The sequence below is a fragment of the Gallinula chloropus genome (genome assembly GCF_964237585.1).
Source record: "Gallinula chloropus genome assembly, chromosome: 3".
In the NCBI taxonomy this organism is placed as follows: Eukaryota; Metazoa; Chordata; class Aves; order Gruiformes; family Rallidae; genus Gallinula; species Gallinula chloropus.
Genome location: NC_140087.1, coordinates 27,674,380 through 27,694,830, shown reverse-complemented (window position 1 = coordinate 27,694,830; position 20,451 = coordinate 27,674,380). Strand labels below are relative to the sequence as shown.

Below are 20,451 nucleotides of genomic sequence, written 5' to 3'. Positions count from 1 at the left end.
CTTCCCGGGGGAGCCACGGGCCGGACTGGAGAGGGCAACGCTGGGCCGGCGGGAAACGCGGCCGGGGGAGGCCCGGCTGCCGGCATCAGCTCCCGTGGGGGCTGAGAGGCTGTCGGCGCCGCAGCCAGAGCCCCCGGCCCTCCCGCCGGCTCCTGCGGCCCGGACCTGCCCTCGCATCCTTTCCCGCAGGGAAGCCCAGGGGGTGGCGGCGGGGCGGGGGCAGCCTCCCGCGGGCCGCGGCGGCGGACACCGCCCGCCCCTCTCCGTGGTGCTGAAGCGGCTCCCACCGCCCCCGCGGGCGCTGGCCGTGCGCCGAGGGCCCGCCCCTGCCGCCGCTGCTGCGGCTCCTGCACCGCCCCCGCCCCGCGGCCGCGCAGCGCCGGGCGGGCTCTGGCGGGGCGCCATGGCGGAGCGCGGGGCCTGAGGCGGCGCGGGGCGGCATGGAGGCGGATTTCGCCGCCTTTGGGAGCCCGCTGTGCGGCGAGGTCAAGCGCTTCTGCAGGCGGGTGCGAGAGACCTACCGGGAGATCAAGGAGGACCTCACCCCCTACAAGGATGACCGCTACTACCGGTACGGGTGCGGGCGCGGCTCTCCCCCGGGGACCAGGGCTTTCCCGCCCGCCGGGGCTCCGACCGGCTCGTCTGGAGGGGCCTCCGCGGCGCTCGGTCCGGGCTCCGGCGGGGACCGGGCCGTCTCCACGGGTCGTGCGGGGGGGGGTTGGGCGGGGACAGGCTCAGGGAGGTCTGGGGCCGGGCTCCATGCAGCGACCCCCGGCCGTGCACCCGGGAGCAGCCGCCCCGGCCTAAGGGCCGTCCCCGGCCCGCGCAGCTCCGGGCGCGCAGCGGCTGGGCGCGGCTGGGGCCCCGCCGCGGCGGTGTGCTCTGCCCGCGGGGACGCGTCTGGCAGCGCCTCTGGGCAGGAGGTCCCACAGCTGCTACCCTCGCCTATTGATTTCCGTATGTGGGTGATAAAAGCTATTTCCGTTCGCATTCCTCTGTGCCGTGCCTTTCCCGCTGTCTGGGGAAGCACGCTTGGGGAGCGTGGGCCAAAGCAGCCCTGAAGCAGTCCAGGAGTAGCCACGAAACTGGCTAGGGAATCAGAGTGGTTGGCAAAGGCAGAGGTCTGAAGGGAGAGATGTACTGAGTAGGCTACGCCCACGTTTCTTCTGTGCCTGGCCCTGTCTCCTGGTTCTGTGAGTGACCAGTGACAGCTGGAGAGCATTAATGCTTTGAGATGCCAGAAGGCCAGGAAGGCCTCCGAAGGCGTCGGAGCACTGGGGTATAAATGAGAAGAATTTTTGGAGCAGAGATGCGTTCTGAAAAAGCAGACTGAAAATCAGAAGAATCAAATGCCAGGTGCTACACAGAGAATGAACACAATCCAGCCACACAAATACAGGCTGGGGAATGAACAGTTCTGTGCTATTTTTGTAAAAAAAGTCTATGGGAACTGGCGTTGTCTTCTACACCTGACAAAGGTAAAAGCCATTTGGGGTGTACAACAGGGGCACCGTTTGCAAGATGTGAGAATGAAACCATCTAATTTAGTGACCACTCCAGACCTTTGCTGGAGGTGTGTCCAGTTCTGGGCACCACGCTTCAAGGGCGTGCCAGTGGAACAGAGCCTAAGGTCAGGGATACGGACAAGCAAAGGTCTAGGAAATACAGCTGTGAGGAAAAATTGAGGTTACTCTCACCCAAAAGAAGAAACACCCAGTTTGGGGTAATAGCAGATACTGTAAAGAGAAATTTCATGCTCATTTGGAGAATATACTGCAGAATAACTTAAAACAGTAGCAGGAACAGTTCATGTTAGACATTAAGAAAAAGAAAGCAACTTCTGAGTGGGATGGAGGGTAAAACACCATGGAAATAATTATCCAGGGAGACTGTAGCATCCTCGTCATGGAAGTTCATTAAAAGCTTTTGACAAACAGACCAAGAATTATGTAGGTTTGGCAGACACTCTCCTGAGACAGAAGGAAAATTATGTACCTTATGAGGTCTCTTCTACCTCAATTTTGCTATGTGTCTGAGATCAGGTACTTCTGTCTGTTGTGCACAGTGCCCCAAGTTCTCCAGCTTAGATCATTTGAGTTCAGTACGCTGTGTCCATTCTCCCCAGTGAAGAGGTATGTGGTTTGTTAGGTTGAATTTGTCTCAATGTTCACATTAGCAAAGACTACAGAGAGACACAGAGTTTGGAAACACTTCCTGACAGCCTGGCAGAGTTTTGTATGACCGCCATCCTGCCTGACAAAACCACGGCTCCTTGTATCTGAGTACAGTGTGAGAAGCCATGGGAGGTGATAAGGAGTGATGGAAATGTTGCTGTGTGCATCCGGTGGTGTGATAAATACAGGCACTAGAATGGAGAAACAGGGGAGACGTGAGCTTTGGATTAACAAATGACAGGTCCTGGGAGAGGCATTCTTACAGCTGTGTTTCCAGAAGAAACCTGAGCAGTAAATTGTAAATGACAGTAAATTGTCATTAAGTCGATTTTATGACTAAAAGTGTGTATGGAGGGACTTTCTGTATTGAAAAGAGAAGACACTGCTCCTCCAAATCAAATCAGCTTGGGTTAGGGCTAGATTGCCCTTTCTTCGATCAAAGTATCCCCAAAACATGAGCCACTGATTGTCCAGAATAAAATGGAGTAATACTGGGCTTTTGGCAAGGAAATAACATTTTGATATGTAGGAATCATGTGAGTACTACTTGGCGTTCCCAAGACCTTAACCTAAGGTCCTGACCTAGCATAGAATAAGTTTACTCTCCCTGCATACCTGCTGTTGTGGTGTTTCCCTTTAGCAGCATGGATGGATGTAGCAATGGCACCTGCTTTTCAGATTCCTGGTAAGGAGGAGAGTGTCCATTGACTCTTTCTTGATGTTGTCATGCATTCTTCTTATAGCCAGCTCTCACCTATGGGACAGAGAATTAGGTATTTCAACCTCTCCTTTCTATTTTATTCAGTACATTGGTCAGGTTATAAATGAGCACACTCAGGGATGTGTTGGAAAGACTTACTGTTCTGACAGCAGGAGGAATTTGGGAAATGTGACCAAGGAAATGCAGTGTGGCTTGTCTTTGCTTCAGATCAAGGAGGTTCTCTAAATAATCCAGTTACTAAAAGCAAGTGATATACCAGACTAACAAAATGAAGGGGTTCAGTGTGAGGAGATGACCTAGCTCAGCAATGGCTGATGAAGCTGTTATCCCAAGTAACTGTGCTTCCACTTGCATGGATGGCTGAGTCATTTCCGATTTGGTTCTGAGGCTGTCCCAGTTCAGTGACATCTTTTGGCGATGGTTTCCTTTAAAGCACAGTGCTTTGCCTCTGAACACGTGGTTCAGCAGCTGTCTGTGAGCAGCCTGCTCTTTGGGCAGGGTGACAACTACAGGTGGCAGGTGCCTCAGCCGTCTCAAGCTTCACCATCCTCACTCCACAGAGCCCCAGGGCACTCATCCACACTATAGGGATGAAGGGGTGTCCACATTTGTTGGTTTGTTTCTGCCAATAGCCCAGAATAATCTTTAAATTGAACCTCCTGTTGTATTTCCCCCCAGGTAAGCACTAGTTTTCCCAGCCCCCTGGGGGAGGATGGGGAGGGCAGGGTTAGTTGTGGCTCAGCAGCACTGATTAATGCCATCTGCCTAGGTTGACAGAAGAGGCTGTGTATCTACGGGCCAATGGGCGTGGTATTAAATAACCTCATTGGTAACCCAAATACAAGGTTGGTTTGGACTTAGTACAGCTAAGATCAGGCTGTGGTACACCAGGAGATGTGTGGTGCAGTAGATAAGCTTTAGGATTACTCTGATTCAGAGACCTGAAAAATTGCTCCAAACAAGTCACTTGAGTGAATAGTTTGTTCTGTGCTGTCTCTCCCTCCCACTCCAGTGTGTCCCATCCTCCCCTAGCACACCTCCTGGCCAGGGTGGTGGGGCAGGGAGAACTGGTGGAGGGCTGGCAGCCGATGGCTCCATCGGCTGCACTAGGCAAGTTAAAGTAAACTGTTGGTGCAAAGAGAGCTCAGTACTGATGGTGCCAAACCATCTGCATTTTTATCACTTAGACTTGTCATCAGTGACATATGCAAAGCTTACCAGGAGACATCAGGCCTCACAGTCAGCTGATAGTTATGTCAGTGGGAGTTTCATAATTCTAACCCAGCTCATGTTGAAGAGTTCAGTGTGCTAACAACATTCTGATAGGAAAGGTGGATGACGGGCTGGGTGGATGGAGGGACAGCAGTGGATGTTGTCTAGACTTCAGCAAGGCCTCTGACACCGTGTCTCTCAGTGTCCTTGTGAACAAACTTAGGAAAGTGTGGGTTAGATGAGCGGACAGTAAGGTGGGCTGAGAACTGCCTGAATGGCAGAGCCCAGAGGGTTGTGGTAAGTGGTGCAGAGTCCAGCTGGAGGCCTGTAGCTAGTGCTGTGCCCCAGGGGCCAATACTGGTTCCAGTCTTGTTCAACATATTCATCAGTCACCTGGGCAAGGGGACAGAATGTACACTCAGCAAGTTTGCTGATGATACAAAACTGGGAGGAGTGGCTGACGTACCAGAAGGCTGCGCTGCCATCCAGCAAGATCTGGAAAGGCTGGAGAAGTGGGTGAAGAGGAACCAAACAAAGTTCAACAAGGGCAAGTGTAGTAGGGTCCTGCACCCAGGGAGGAATAACCCCAGGCACCAGTACAGGTTAGGGGTTGACCTGCTGGGAAGTAGTGCTGCAGAGAAGGACCTGGTGGACAAGCAGCTCTCCATGAACCAGCAGTGTGTCCTTGTGACCAAGAAATCCAACGATATCTAGGGCAGCATTAAGGAGAGTGTGGCCGGCAGGTCGAGGGAGGTTATCCTCTCCTCCTACTCTGCCCCAGTGGGGTCATGTCTGGAGTACTGTGCCTGGTTCTGGGCTCTCCAGTTCAAGAAGGACAGGGAACTACTGGAGAGAGTCCAGAGGAGGGCTACAGAGGTGATGAGGGGACTGGAGCATCTCTTGTTTGAAGAAAGGCTGAGAGAGATGGAGCGGTCTAGCCTGGAGCAGACTGAGAAGGGATCTCATCAATTCTTAAATATAAGCATAGAGTGAATGTCTAGAGGAAGGGGCCAGGCTCTTCTCAGTGGTGCCCAGTGACAGGACAAGGGGCAATGGGCACAAACAGGAGCACAGGAAGCTCTGTCTGAACATGAGAAAAATCTTCTTTACCCTGAGTGTGACAGAGGACAGGGACAGGCTGCCCAGAGAGGCTGGGGGGTCTTCTCCTCTGGAGATATTTGAGACCCATCTGGACACAATCCTGTGCAGCCTGCCCCTGCTTTAGTGAGGTTGGGATGGGACTAGATGATCTCCAGAGGTCCCTTCCATCCCCTGCTGTTCTGTGATCCTGTGAATCTGTGGAAGCAACTGAAGTGCCCACCTGATACAGAGGAGAAAGCAGGAGGGTGGTCCGAAATCAAATGTGCATAACTATAAGCAACAAGTAGGTATTCTTGAAAAATCAATGTATAGGTTAATGAATGTATCCCACTGGCCAGTCAGCTCATACTGGGAAGCACAGTGTTGACAGTGAATTTAGTAATAATACCCAGAGCTTAACATAAATGACCTACATTCTGCCCTGCTTTAAATAAGGGGCACATTTTAAACTCCAATCATGCAAGAATAGGATATTTTGTACATCAAAAATAAAAGACTACATATAGGACATCCTGAAACATATTATTTAACTTGCAGCTTTAATTAATGCTTGATGTTGCTTATATGGGTAACAGAAGAGGTAATTACAGACGATACTGATACTCTTTATTTCTCAACATCTCCTATTAGTGTCTCCAGTTCATTAAAACATAGCTAATCTTCAGAACATGTGGGAAAAGTTAATTCACAGTTGTTCTGCTCCTTTGGCAAAAAGACCCAAGAATAGCACAGAATTTGACTTGGCAGCAAAGAGAAGCTGTTCATTTTTCCTTTGAGATACTCCAGTGCCTGTGTGCTTCAGAGAAGAAACTTGACTTTGCCAGGGAGGGCTGTTGTGATAAGGACACGCTTCTTCCCATCTTCTTAAAAATCTTTCCAAGTGCTCAAAGTGCAAGTCTCTGAGAAGCCAAGGGGTCGCAAGACCCCTTGATTGACCCTTCTTGCTGGAGAATTGCAGTCAAATTCCCTGAAGGCTGATGCTGCTTCCAGCCTAGACCCAGGCAAGAGCTTTAGTGGTTGCTTCAAGCCGTAGCTGGTACCTCTCTCTTGTTCTTCCAGGGCTCACTCCTGGGTCCTGGCATTTGGGGGAAGAACCCAAATGATCCTGGTGTGAAGTACACAGCTAGGGCTAGAAGGCTTGCAACAGCAGGAGGAGGAGACTGACGTAGCTTTGGGATTGCTTTAAGCTGCCATAAGCTGGCTTTGTGGCTGGAAGAAGCCATCCTACATCTCCTTTCCCTACTCACACATTCCTGCTCTCTTCCTCGTCTGCCCATAAAGATTCCTGTAGCTGCACAGTGACTGAGCAACTGATCCAGCAGCACACTGTGTTTTTTTCTGAGTGGTGTTTAGCTCGGGTAACTTCTGTTGTTTGATTCACCATGCAACTGCACAAAGGTATGTGCTGGCAAAAATCCGAGTCAGTGTTTGTGGAGGGAGAGGGGTTACACGGTGTCTTCCCTCTGAGCATTTAGTTTGTAAACTCAATGCCATTATTTTCACAAAACTTACAGGGTGCAGTGTATTTGTTTACAATCTACTTACAACCCTTTGGAAAGCGGTAGATGGCAAAAAGAAATGTGGTCCCATGGCTAATTGAAGTGAGCTGGATTTCAGGCTCTGCTACCCGCACTGTTCTCCAAGGGATTTTTGGCAAGGATGTGTGTCTGTGCTTCGGTTTCCCACCTGTTCCATGAGAAGAATGTGTGTTTGTTTTGAGGAGAATAAATTCACTCACATTAGTCAGACACCTGAGTGCCAGAGGGATTGGAGCTGTCATCCAAACAGCTCAGATGCACGCACGTAAATGGCAGCAGTAACTCTGCAACAGCACTTGCCAGAACACTGGAAACAGTCCTGGTTGCTGTAAGCATCAGTCCATTGTTTTCTGGCCAAGGAGGACTTGTTGGAGAGGCCCGAAGTGTGCTGAAAGCTACACACTGCATGTCATTGTCACCTGTGACCTAATGACGTTGAATTGTGGCTCGGCAGCACTATCTGGTTCTGAGCAGATGCAGTTTTTTAGGTTGTCCTGATTTTCTGCCCTGCAGTAGGGATTCCTGTTGATTGAAAATTTGTCAATACCTTTCCTTCATCACTTGGTATTATGTGCTTTTTTTTTATGGGATTGCTAAGTAATCATCAGTGCTGTAAACCACTGGTCTAACTGGTGGGATAAATACCAGTATAACAGACCAAATAAATTCCCATCATGTTTCTTTTGGGTTTAGTGGTGTTACACAGGAGACATACTGGGTCACACAGGTCACCAGTAGTGACATGTGCTACCTGTAGGGCAATTGAATGAAATGGGCATTATTATTAAGTACCTTTAAAAAATCACAACAAACCCATCTTACCACCTAAGTAAGCTTTTAACACACGTATTTGACTGTTGAAGAGAGAATATTTAAATCATATATGCTGACTGATCTATCTAAACATTTCTGTGGTCATCCTGAGATGGCTTTACCTTTTGTATATGACAAAGAGACCAAAGCCAGGGAAGTTACTCTAAATTTTATCCTAGACACATGGTATCCCCACACATTTACATAACTTCAGTGCTGGCTTTCTATGAGCAAATATTGAAGCTATAAAAATGAATAAGAAATAGAACTTGGCAAAAATCCCTAAAACTGCCTGGTTTTCCTCATCTCTACCCAACGGATTGCTTGACAGTCTTTGTTGCCAAGTCTTGGGAGACTGAATAGGAAGGCAGAATAAAATCCAACTTTATCTCAACATTTGTGCAAGAATAAAACAGTGTTAGGTGCAATCTGGAGATTATTATTAAGTAGTATGCTTACAGTAGTAGCTTACTCCTGGGATTTAATTTCTGGAGCCTGTAAGCCGACTGAATTCTCTGTGAACGTGATACGTTAATCACAGCTCCTGAGCACCACAAAGCCGCGTGCAGGTGACTGCAGCACGGTGTTTTCATCCCACTAAGAGCAAGTGATGGCAATGTCCCCATTGCCATTTGATCAGGCTGTGCAGAAAACTGCTGCCAACCTGGAGGCTGCCCCTGACGGGCAGTAAACACGCTCTCCTTGGGCGTGGATGGATTGCGTCAGTCCCTGCGCCTAACGGACAGGTTTAAATCCGCTCCGCAAGCACGTCTCTCTCTTGCAGGCCTTCTGTCTATAAGCTTAAATCCCCCTCCGATCAGCGTGGTTGCCACTGCCACAGCGCCAGCTGGAGCAGGGCGCTGGAAAGGTGCAGAATCCTGCCGGCACCCCAACAGAATGACCGAATTTGCGCCCGGGATTTGGATTTTGAACCCCTCAGCGGGGAAGGACGTAGGAAGCCATAGGCCTGCGCTCCAGGCCTGCCCACCAAAGCGAACCCGGCGTTTCAGAGCGCCGAGGCTAAGTGCCCGCCGTGAACTGCCTTCCCCAGGAGGCTCTCCCTCCCGCGGCCCCGGGCGGCCGGTGGGGCTGCCTGGGCGCCTCGGCGGCCCGTGACTGCGCCCGTTGCCCAACCCGGCGGCTCCCGCCGTGTAGAAGCGGCGGTTGCAGCTTGCGGTTCGGTGCGGGAGGCGGCAGTTCACCCCTCGGGCCCTGCCCGCCGTGCCCGCTCAAAGCCAGGGCCGCCAGCCGCTCCCCCGGCACCCAGGACCGGCGCCGTTCCCGGCAGCGAGCCGCGGCGCGCAGACCGCTGTCCCCTCCGGCTCGCCGTAGCGCCGCCGCCCCCTGCCAGTAGCGTCGCCCTTCGGCCCCGCGGCTGAGGAGCAGCAGGGATCGCCGTGACGTCTCCCGAGCCGCGTGGCGGCTGAGTGACGCACGCGGAAGCTGCCTCGAGCCACCGCTCGCGATCGTGCCACGGCAGCGGCGGCGGTTCCCGAGTGAGGGCAGGAGGCGCCCCCACTGCGCATGCGGCGCCGGGATGGAGCCGTGAGTGGTGGGCGGGGGAGGAGCGGGGTGGTCGCCGCTGGCGCGGCGGGGGTGGGGGAGGCGCGAGGCCGCGGGCGGTGGGGACCTTCGCGCGCGCGTTGGGCGCCGGGCGGGGCGGGCAGCTGGCGGCTCTGCCCTCGCGCTCGGGCGCCGGCGGCGGGAGCGGCCGTGCAGCGGCCGGCGGCGGGGAGCCCGCCTGCGGCTCCGAGCTGCCAGCGCCCCGGCCGCCGGAGCGGTCCGCTAGGTCACGGGGGAGCGCGCACCGACCCGGCGCTGCCGGCACCGGGACCTGCTTGTTTGCTTGGGGCCGGAGCTGTGCCTTCCTCTGTCGGGGCGCGGCACCTTCAGCTTTCCCCCGGTGGAGGCTTGAACGCTGGCGCTCGGCTCGCGCACGCTGACCCTCACGAGGGATGCTGGATCGGCGAGGGTTAAATCGCCGTGTCTGAGGCTTCGGGTCTCCAGTCAGAAACCCGCCAGTGGCCACCCGCTTCTTCAGCGGAACGCTGCTGCGTGCCTCTCCTGTCCCGAGCCAACACCTCCGGCCTCAGGTTCCGCCTGAGAAGGCAAGAGAAGTTTTCACGTGGACAGAGCCCTGGTCTTGACTGATTATTCAGTTTTCAGTGAATCACAGCAAACAAGATAGTAAAATAAACCCCAAAAGCCCCAAACCCCCCCGTGTGTGTGAGCTGTTTAGCGCAGTCATGGTTAGCTGTCAGTTCTCCTCTAACAGTGCTGTGTAGTGCTGTTTAATATTAATTGCACGCATCTTTCTGTGTAGTCACATGCTGCCTTGTTAGCTGTTAACCATTGTGGAATACATCTGCACGAAGAAATTCAAGGGCTTCTGGGGGACACCGAAGCAAGTGGTGTCTTTAAAGGGTGAGAAAGTGCAGTGTGTGCAGAGAGACGCAGTGCTATGAATGTAGGTAGCGTATATAATCACTTAAATCAAAATGGTTGTCATGATTTTATTTGGGAGTGAGCCTAAAATAGAAAAGAGGGGTTGAAGACAGATGTTGAAGCTAGTGTGTCAGAGAAACTGCTGTGCATAAAAGTGAGTGGTCTCTGATTGTAATATCAATTCTCTCCTACCTACTGCTTAATCCCAATCATTATCAAAGCCTTCCCATCTGTAAAATGAGAGTCTTAAATGAAAACTATTGTATAGAAGGCTCTAGTTTTCATTATGGTCTTTAGCAAAGACTATTGTGCAGGCTTGAGAAGTGATTTGATAGTTGAAGCGATATTTACTCCAAGAGCAAGATTTAATCTACCTTTACGTCTACACATGAACGAAAGATTGCAATTGTTGTGTGTGTTTCCAGAGTTCACTCTGTCACAGATTGCAATTTAGTTTCTGTTGACTACTGCTCAGGGTGCCCAAGTATAACATTTCTGTTTGTATCTCAATGCTTTCTGCTCCTTTAGAGTTAGTTTCAAATGTAATTACAAAATATTTAGTTTCTGTCTGACTTAAAGTAAAACTCAGTACAGGTACTAAAAGCTGCCTGAAAGATCTGCAAACACTTGGGTGACTGGTCTTGAGCTTCAGACTGCCTTGGCTAGGCTGATGAAAGCGTCTTCCACGGGTAAAGCAAAGCACAGTTCTTTACTCATTTGAACAGGTGCTTCCAGAGTGAGGAACCTTTTATACTTTTCCCATAAATGCCTTTCCAACATTTTATTCTTTATTAGGCTTTTCCAATGTGAGAAAGAAGCTGTTAGTGGGGGATCATCAACTTGCACCTATGTATATTCATAAATTATACATAATCTCTTTCCAAAAGGCAAATGTTAAACATCAGACATATGGGAAGATCATTTTACCTGCTTTGTACGTCAGCTGGTGACAGGTCGAAGTGAGACATGTTAAAGTCTTTCCTTCACACAAGGAAATTCTGTTATTGCAGCGAGGAACAATGAAAAATATGTATCACCCGATAGGAATGCTATGAATTGCTGTTTGCCATCGTGATAAATGTAGTAGAAGTTTGGCTGAGTTCTTACACTTGCTCTTACAAAAAGTGTCTGTGTTGCTTCATTGACCTGTAAAGCAGCACACAGAGTCAGCGGCTTAAATGAGACTTCAGGAGTGCCAGTGGGAAAGAAGGGGGGAAGACACAGAGTGTGTCCCTGCTCTCTCTGGGTTAAATGTGTGGCTGTTCTTGGGTTGGTGTAAACCTACCTGTTTTGGTTACTAGGTGTTGCACCACCTAGTAGTTGGAATAAAGGATGAGCCAGTGTCTGGAGCATGTTTTTTCAAAAGCTTGCAAGCACGTTTGCGCTCTGGCCTATGAGTAAACCAGTTGTCAACAGCTGTGACCGTTGTCTGAGTGGTGACTTACTTTCATGTAAGGACAGTGGAAATGAAGCTACTTTCTGTGTTCACATTGTGCATTTTGAAATGTTTGCCTATTAATTAGGAAGCTTATCTAAAGAACCAAGAATATGCATAGCAAGTCAGAAGTATCCTGCAGCAGACTATAGCTGTTAAGTGGATGCGCAGATGTAAGATGTTAAGAACAGCACAACCATATGCAGTACTTTCCTGGGTACTCTTCCAGTCACCAGTGGCTCTCAGCCCACCCGGGCCTGGTTTCTGTATATGGAGTAGTCCTCAGTGTGCTCTTCTGTGTAGCGTTTGGTATCCACTTGAACCCTTATGGTTAATTTAGGCATATCAACCTTTTATGTACCATTTTTGCAAATCAGGGATTTTCTTGTTAAGTTTACTATTTTGGTATTTCAAGATAATATCCCATACATGGTGTTCTTAGGCAAACAAGGAGTACCGGGTCATCTGTGGAAGTGAAGGAGCCCTTGGAACAGATGGGAAAAGGCACCTTCTTTAGTTAATTATTTTAGTACCGGTACAGATGTAATAGCTTTAAAGTTATGTAAGTCCATGAAGGCTGAGGTGTCAAAATACTGATTTAAGGAAAACACTGTAGCAATATCCCTGCAAAAGATGTGTGGACAAGTTCTGGCTTGAAATGACTCTACTGATTGGCGTTTTTCAAAGCCAGCTTAAAATCATATTTGTCTGCAGGAGTTCTGTGTGATGATCTCTGTGACAGAGATCTGGTCCATTCCTGTTTATGATAATTTCGTGTACATTTTACTATTTTTTGCCTGAAAAATCAGGTATTCTGACTTCTTACACTTGTGAAGGGGTTTTGTGCTGCATTAGGGTGTGTGTCAAGGCAAGGCTCATTGTTTGCAGGTGCTATGCCCACATAGAGCCAGTTTCTAACATTTACAGTTACATGCTTGCAGTTCTCATTACTTCTGTGTGTTTTCCTTCCTTCCTTCTCCATCTCCTTCGAAAGTTAAATTAAGATTTGGATCTTTCAAATTTTACAGTAAAGGAATAATGTGATTATTTTTGTAGTGCCTCATTTGGAGAGAATGTAGTAAGAAAATAGAAGTTATCATTAAATCTTTTTACTGGTTTAAAGTTAAATGCCTTGCTTTTAAGGACTGCCAGGCCTGCATGGGGTACCTGGTCCCAGAATTGAGGCTGGGCTTATGGAAAGCATTCTGCCACCTTTTATGCATTTCTTCGTTAATGTGGTGAACCAGTAAGAGCACCATTGAGATGTTGGAAAGAAGTTGGATTCCAAGCTGAAATGGAGCACTGTCATTAAAATCTTAGGCTTTCCTTTCTTTCCGTGATGGTGCTCATACAACTGTATCAGAGGATACCACCACCCACCCCCAATCCTACAGCTTTCCCATATAAACTGGACAGCTTTCTATGGTCATATCTGCTAGAACAGCAGTAGAAAGCCAGCTATATGATGGCATAGTTCTGGCATAAATCAACCCAAAATGTTGTCTGTATTTTGAAACATGGTGTATTTGTCCCTTTTTGATCTATGCATTTAACAAAAAGGAAGACAGAAGAAGGGAGAAAATGGATAAGTTACATAGATTCATTCTTGGATTATATTTCCCTTAAGCCAACAGAACTGGAAGCTACCTGTTTCCAGGAGAATGCACTACTTTCCCTCTTGTCTTTAATGTAATGATAACCACCATACAGTTGTGGAAGAGATGTCATTGCTTTTATGTGTATTTATATTTAAGTATCTAATAATAAACTTCAGTTCAGGTTTCTGTTTTCCAAGCTTTGGTGGAGCTCAGACAAGAATGCAGAAGCTGAGCATGCACATCTGGCAGGACTGGAATTCTGCCTTACTTGTTGTTAGGGATGTAGAAAGCTCATCGAGATTCTGTGCAGATAACTGATTTGTTAGTGACCTCACTCCCTTTAGGTTAAGCTGTCATTGCAGGAGGCATGGTGTCTTGGATGTTTAAAATATTTGTATATGAACTAAAAAAAGAAAGAAATGCTTTCTCTTGCTCAAGTCTTAGGACAGCAGAAAACCCCAGTGTAAAAAGAATAGTCAAAAATCAAAAATTAATATGTTTTGGGGCACGGATGTGTGTGCGCCTACGGGTGTCTGGTAATTCCCAGTAGTTATCCTTCATCTATAAAGCAGCCTTGCAAAGAAAAATGTGACCTCAGAGTTTGGTTTAATTTTCTTTGTGGAGGAATGAATGGGGTCTACACCCACCCCCTTTAGAAATATGACCAACAGCTAATTCTGTGCTTTCTTTTCCCTCCTGTAGGCTGGCACCGATGCGATTATATACCCTGTCCAAACGGCATTTTGTTCTGGTCTTTGTAGTATTCTTTGTTTGTTTTGGTCTGACAGTCTTCATAGGAATAGCAGGTAAGGATGTTGTCTTCTTAAAAGATTACAGTTCTTGTATGCTTTGTCTAAACCTGTTGGTATTTACAGATGTATTTAAATACTAATGAGCTTACTGCCCCTGAGAGGTCTGAGGGAGCCTTTTACAGGGAGGGGGAAGTGTTTCTTCCATCTCATTTTTTCATAGGAGGACTGCCCAGACATATTTGGTATTTGCAACTGCTCTTTAGGGGAGAGTCGGTAAAGTAAAACAAAACCAACTTCTTTGTAACAATTTTTTTTCAGCAGACTGCTACATCAATTTTCTTCTTTGTATTTCAGTCTGTAAAATGGAGGTGTTAATGCTTGATTTCTTGTGAGGAAATTGATAACAGTAAAGTCTTCAAATATTTGAGTGATAAATGCCACAAAAATATAAAACATTTTAGTAATGTAAAAATAGAACTTTTGTTATCAAACATATATGGTCTCTGGTTTCAAAGACCAGTCGTGGAAAAAGGGAGTCATGAAGTGGTCTGGAAGGCTAAGTACTTAGTGCCTGGATACTTATCCTGGAGATCAGAGAGATCTGTAGAAATCTGGTTGACAAAGATGCAGTATATTAAGCAGATGGAAAGCGTGGGAGCCCTCTGTATTTCACACTGGAGAGCTTTTCCAGGTCTAAAATGTACTTGAAAAGGAAGTCAGCATGCTGTCACTGCAGTGTTCATAAGCTAATAGTCTGCTGTCAGGTTAGCTTTGTCAACACAGAAGTGACAGACAGGGAGAGGGAGAGACTTCTACTCATTAAGCAACCCATCCCCATGTAAGAATTATTTAAGAACATTATCATTTCCCCTCACTTTACTGCTTATTTCCATGTCACCCTTGTGTCACTGTGACACTCCTTGACCAGTCTGTAGGGTTGTCCCTACTTCTGTCCAGTCTTTTGCTTCTTTTAGAATGAGGTGGGATGCCCAGGTCTAGGACTCATCTCCTAGGGCTGAACTCCTTAGCTCCTGCCTGCCTTGGAAAGAAGAGGGAGTTGATTTCAAGCAACTTTTTGGGCTTTTTGTGTCCATGTGTGCTTGTAGGCAATACATTCTTTGCAATGGCATTAAATAATAAAATTTGTCTTTGAAATAAAGCCTTCTTTTCTGCTGTTTGATTTGTTGTAGCAGCCTAAGGTCCAAACAGACTTTTAGTTCATAAAGGTTCACCACTGATACTTTTATGACTTGCCTAAGGGTGCTGAAGGGCATTACCTGACCACTAAAATACCACATAAATACATTTACAAAAAATGCATTTTGTATGAAAGATAAACAAAAAAAAAAACCCAAACATAAAACCAAACCACCAAAAAAAACCACCCCAACCATGAAATTACTTAATTTAGTGTCATTTGGCTATTGGCTCAAAAAATAAACCATATTTGTAGCTGTGTGTTTATACTGTCCAGTCACAGGAAATGCAAGAAAGTTGTTTCATTAAGACCAGGCAAAAAGCAGTGCTTTTTTCAGAGAAAACTGAGCATTTATTTCTTAATCTGCAGCAGGACCTGAAATGGGCTGTGCTGCTGTGTTGCATTGCATCTGCCTGATCTGAGGATGTGGTTGCCCTTGTTCCGGGGGACTTGGCTGCTGCAAGCAGTGCTTTGTCTGCTGTACCCTGCTGGGGTCCCAGGACTGCCTGTGATCCCCTTCAGGAACTGGCATGGCTGTGGGATTCTTGTCCTAGTAAGATTGGTGTGCTAGGTAGCTTTGTTGACAAAGTGTGAACACATTACATCATTATAACTTAATTATTTTTAAAAGAATGCTGTTTACCTTGGGAGGAGACCCACTAAAGACTTACTGTGATGGGTTTTTTTCAGCTTTTGCTGACAGCTCCTTGCTTCCTGTGAATGGAGGGAGGAGCACTAACAATAGAGTGCTCCCTCATTAAAGGGTGCAGTCTGAGCAAAACTCACCAAACCCACTAAGTAAATGAAAAAGGGGGAGACACATACGTATGTTCTGTGCTACTTGAATATGCCATTGCACATACTCAATGTCCTGAGCTGCTCAGGAAGCGTAGCTGCTTCTCATCTGAAAACACAAACCAGTTTAATCTGAGGTGGCTCTTGCTCTTCAGTTCTTGTAACCCAAGCCACATGCAAACTTGGTTCTTCCACAAGTTACACTTTCTTTCTTCTTTCCCAGTGGATCTGTTATGTTTTGGGGTAAGACAAGTCCAAGAAAAATGCAAGGTGCAGAGCTTGTTTTGTGTTCCTGTGCAGTTTTCCTGTTCACTAGCTCAGGATGGTTCTTTGCTTTCAGATGTGATTCTGTTAACTGAGCAAGACTAAAAGCAAAACAATAACACTGTAATTTAATCACCATTTTTTGATATTACCACACATGGTTTTGCTCAGTTGCTTTAAAAAACTTTGATGAATTGCTTGCTAGAGGAGTAGAAGTTATAGCAGTAGAACTTCATTTTTTTTTTGGTTGCTTCTCTTAAAAACTGGGACTGTGATCTCTCTGCCCCAACATTGGTTCATATCTTCTGGTAAAAAAAGAAAACCCCTTTTAAAAAAGGCTTGTTCAATTGTTTTTGTTAAGATGCAATTACTAAAATTTGATAACCAATCAACTGTGAGCATTTACTGAAATTTAATTATGTTTTTCAAAACAAAAATGGCTTCCAAAAATCTGAAAAGTCAGTGATGCAGAACTGACTTTATTTATAGCAGGTGGCTGTTGGTGAGGTTGAGCTGTAATTCTAACATGAGGTGTGATGGGTGAAATTCTTCATTTTTTCATTGAAAGTCTGTAAGATGTTTAATATTGTAATCAGAGTGGTTATGGAAGCCCAAGCAATGTCTAGAGCTGTCAAACTACTTCTGGCACAGAATGATGCCATGTTACTCATTTATAAACTTCCTTCTTGTCCATTGTTTCTCTGCAGTAACTTTGAAGTTCATGGTCTTTGTGAAAAACTGCCTTTCTTGCATCATTTTTTTAGTACTAAACTTGTGGTTGAAACAGCATGTTTTGAGAATTAATAAATTACATTAATTTGCCAGACCAACTATGTAAGGGGGGGAAACCATTTGGACAGAGAAATCACTGTGACTGGGAAGTCTCTAGTGTGACCCAAATTCACACATACATGTCCTGCCTATGTCCCAACCTGCTGAACATCTCTGTGTGTTCACACCCCGGTAGATAGACACAGACCTTTTCCTACTCTTCCCATTCATTGCTCTGATGTAGTCATTTCAGGTGTGTACATACACATTGTGACTGCCTGCTTTTGTGCATGTGCATAGGTGCATGCATTCCTCTTCTCCCCAGTACCACGTGCTCTTGCACACCCAAGGGGAGCCATGCCACTGTCTGCAGCAGCGTTATCAGAGGATACACAGAAGGTGGGACTAGATTCCTCTGAGAGGTGCACGGTGATAGGGCAAGAGGCAACATATGCAAGCTGGGACACAAGAAATTCCAGTTAGATATTAGCAATTTTTTCGTACTATAAGGATGGTTAAATAGTGGAACAGGTTGCCCAGGGAGGTTGTGGGAGTTTCTTTCCTTAGAGGTGTTTGAGATTTGACTGGACAAGGCCCTGAGCAACCTGATCTAATTAAACAAGAAGCCTCTGGAGGTCTCTTCTAACGTAAATTGTGATGTTATTGCTTCCTATTTACTGCATATAGTCTTAGAGGTCGGGGGTGAGTGGGTGGATGCAGTTACCAGGACATGCTAAGTGTGTGTGTCTCTATGCAGAATGATGAGAGGAATGGTTGCATGAAATGTCTGGTAGTGAGCCAAACATCTTCCCCTCTGACTGGACATGAAATCCCATGGATTGAAAGGGTTGTCTGTTTTATGAGAAATTCTTTACAGAACTTCTATGCAGTTATGTTTGTTTATGTGAGAATATACGTATTACAACCCCAGATTTCTATAGAAAAGGAGGGATCCCATCTGAACTGAGAACTGTTCCTAAACAAACGTGTGTGTCTTAGACTGACAGAGCAATGCAATGTAAATCCAGCAGTAGCCAGAAAGTACTGTTAGTGTTATTGTACAGGCAAGTACGCTCACACATGCATAAAAAGGGGTGGTTGTAATGCACTCAAGTACAATGGGATATATTTACCCTGGTACTCAGGCATTGAGTGCAATGTATCGTGGACACTATGGTCTGTGTAAATCGACTAATGGTAGCAGTTTGGCTATGGATACTTTATAGTGCAATTAAATATATTGTTGCTCCAGGTGCTTTTTGCAGCCCTTGTTGAGCTTCAAGATGCTGTAACAACAGTGCCACAGGTGCTTAGCTAGCTTTTTCTGTAGCTGAGTACTTTCACAAGTACAGCTTAGCTTAGGAGAAATACTCTGTGGGTTGTTGTAGTAGTTTAGAGTACACTTGCAGGGCTTCTGATGTGGAGTTTTTGATTTATAATTTACTTCTTATTTAATCGTGCCTTGAAATACTGTGGCAGAGAGGCTTAAAGGAACATTCAGGCCAAGTTCATTAGGAACATTGAAACGTCCAAGTGATTTACCCCTCAGCTTAAACATCTGAAAAGTGGGATACTACTTACGTGTTTTGCAAGGAGGTATTTTGTACAGTCTTTTGAAATCCTCTATCTATGTCATTATTTATCAGTAGTATGCATAATTTAGTATTGTTTTCTTCCTTAAATATTCTGTAGGTCCTAATGTAATTGAAACTTCTGTAGCAAGAACCGACTTAAATAACAGCCTAAAGGTAAGAGTTAATAAGTATTGTTGGATTACATGGATGGCTTTATTTGATGTCATTAATGTTAAACATTCCTCTCCTTCCCTCTACTTTACATTTTTACTGGAAAACTTCTTGGCCATGTGGTGCTTTCCAGTTTGAAATTGCACATGCAGTTCACTATGTTGTTTCGTAAGTGGCCCAGCAACAATTTCTAGTCTCTTACTTCGGGGAGCAGGTAATTCTGTAATGTTTCTGCACAGTAATTTCTGATAAGGTAATGCTTGAGTGTTGATAGGATTCCCTGGTGGGTTCATGTTGGAGATCTGTGTAGGGGGTCCAGAAATAGCAATGGAGAACTTAAACTGAAAAGCAGTGCTCTCAGTGGCACCTAACGATGTCCTCCTGTGATCTTCCTTTCTACCAGCTGGGAAGGAGCATTCCCAATTCTCCGTAGCTGTTCGCTGTCACATGGCAAAGACAGGGGATCTGGCTTCTTGAAAGCTTTCATATCTTGGTTCTCAGTTCTTGCATTTTTATTTGTCTAGCTCTTCCCTGTCAACCTGATATCTAAAGTAACTTTTGTAGAAGTGCTAAAGAGTCTCCTGGTTCTGTTCAGGCCAGAGTTACCCTCCCCTTTTATGAAGGAGTGATGTCTGGTAGTGCGGAAAACAGCCCCGGGCTAACTCAGCTCACCTGTGCTGTCTGCTTAGGGAGGTTAACTCTGACCTGGACAGAACCAGGACAAAATGTTTTGTTGTTTTGATTTTTTAAAAGTAAATTTTCTTTAAATACATTGGAATGTTTCTTTTTTTGGTCTCTTAGACACCTATACATATTTGGATTGGTATGGTGTTAGAGGTGGATTTCTTTTTTAAAATTAATCTTTTTATATCAAATGAGAGAAGTCTTTCTTGCGTGAAGGTTTTATCTATTACTGATACCTTCTATGCTTTTGAAATAAGTGTGGGATTTTTAGAAAACCTAGTGGAAAACAGTTGCCATAATTATAGTTGAACAGGTTGGAAAAAGTGTGTAGCAGATGAGGGGTCAAAAAGTCTGACTTTCAATGTAAAGTGCTAGAAATTACTTTTCAGTGTAGGTCTCAGGATCTTATTTTTCATATCTGAATTCATTTGTTTTGTTGCTGCTGCTTTTATCTTAAGTAGTTGTATGGAAGACTTCCATTTGAGCTGCTTATCATACTGTCCACAGAGTAGCACATACTAAATCTATTTCCAAAAATATTGTCACAGAATTAACATACCTTCCATCACTGTAACTACAGATGTATCATGTAACAGAATAATGGCTGGTGCTAACCTTGTGGGTTTTTCTACAGCTGAAGCCATTTAACTTAAGTTCACCACCACTGTCTACTTACAATCAGCAGCTGTGGCTGACCTGCGTAGTTGAGTTGGATCAGCATGATGGTGAGAATCTTACCTAATTCTCAAGAACCTGCTGTAGCTATCTGTATATCGCCTCTTTAATTTCATCTGTCACATATGTGATCCTGTTGCTTTCTGGCTATGGTTGGTGGGTTTTTCCTCTGATGCATTTTCTTCCCCTCCATCCCCTGCTCCCAGTAAAGAGAGGGACAGCACTGACCTTGAGAACTGGAAGCAGCGGGTATATGGGATAAATTATTCACTATTTCTGTGAAAGCAGGAGTATCAAGAGAGTCTGTGTCTCCATTTAGGAGGAGTTACTTGTGTAGGTTGTAGTGATAAGAAGTTAAAAAAAAAAACCCTCCCTGTAAATATGTGAGAAATACTGTATTAGTAATTGTTAATCTGATGAGATTCAGTACAGGGCATTTGTAACTTACTGCCTGAAGTTTTGTGGGTGTTTTATTAATGTATTGGACCCCTACTCCAGTAAAGTGTAACTGAAAAACTTTGAGTACAACC

General features: G+C 46.1%; 1 protein-coding gene across 1 annotated transcript in view; it reads left to right on the top strand.

Annotated features, from left to right (window-relative positions):
• Positions 1-440: 440 nt before the first annotated feature.
• The window catches only part of TMEM181 (transmembrane protein 181), a gene marked incomplete at its 5' end in the record, with an annotated part of 32,899 nt that continues 12,888 nt past the window's right edge, over positions 441-20,451 (top strand). Inside the window, 4 exons of the mRNA XM_084261270.1 lie at positions 441-571; positions 13,740-13,843; positions 18,510-18,565; positions 19,881-19,971. Coding sequence (XP_084117396.1) covers positions 441-571; positions 13,740-13,843; positions 18,510-18,565; positions 19,881-19,971 — 382 coding nt within the window. The remainder of the gene's footprint in view (positions 572-13,739; positions 13,844-18,509; positions 18,566-19,880; positions 19,972-20,451) is intronic.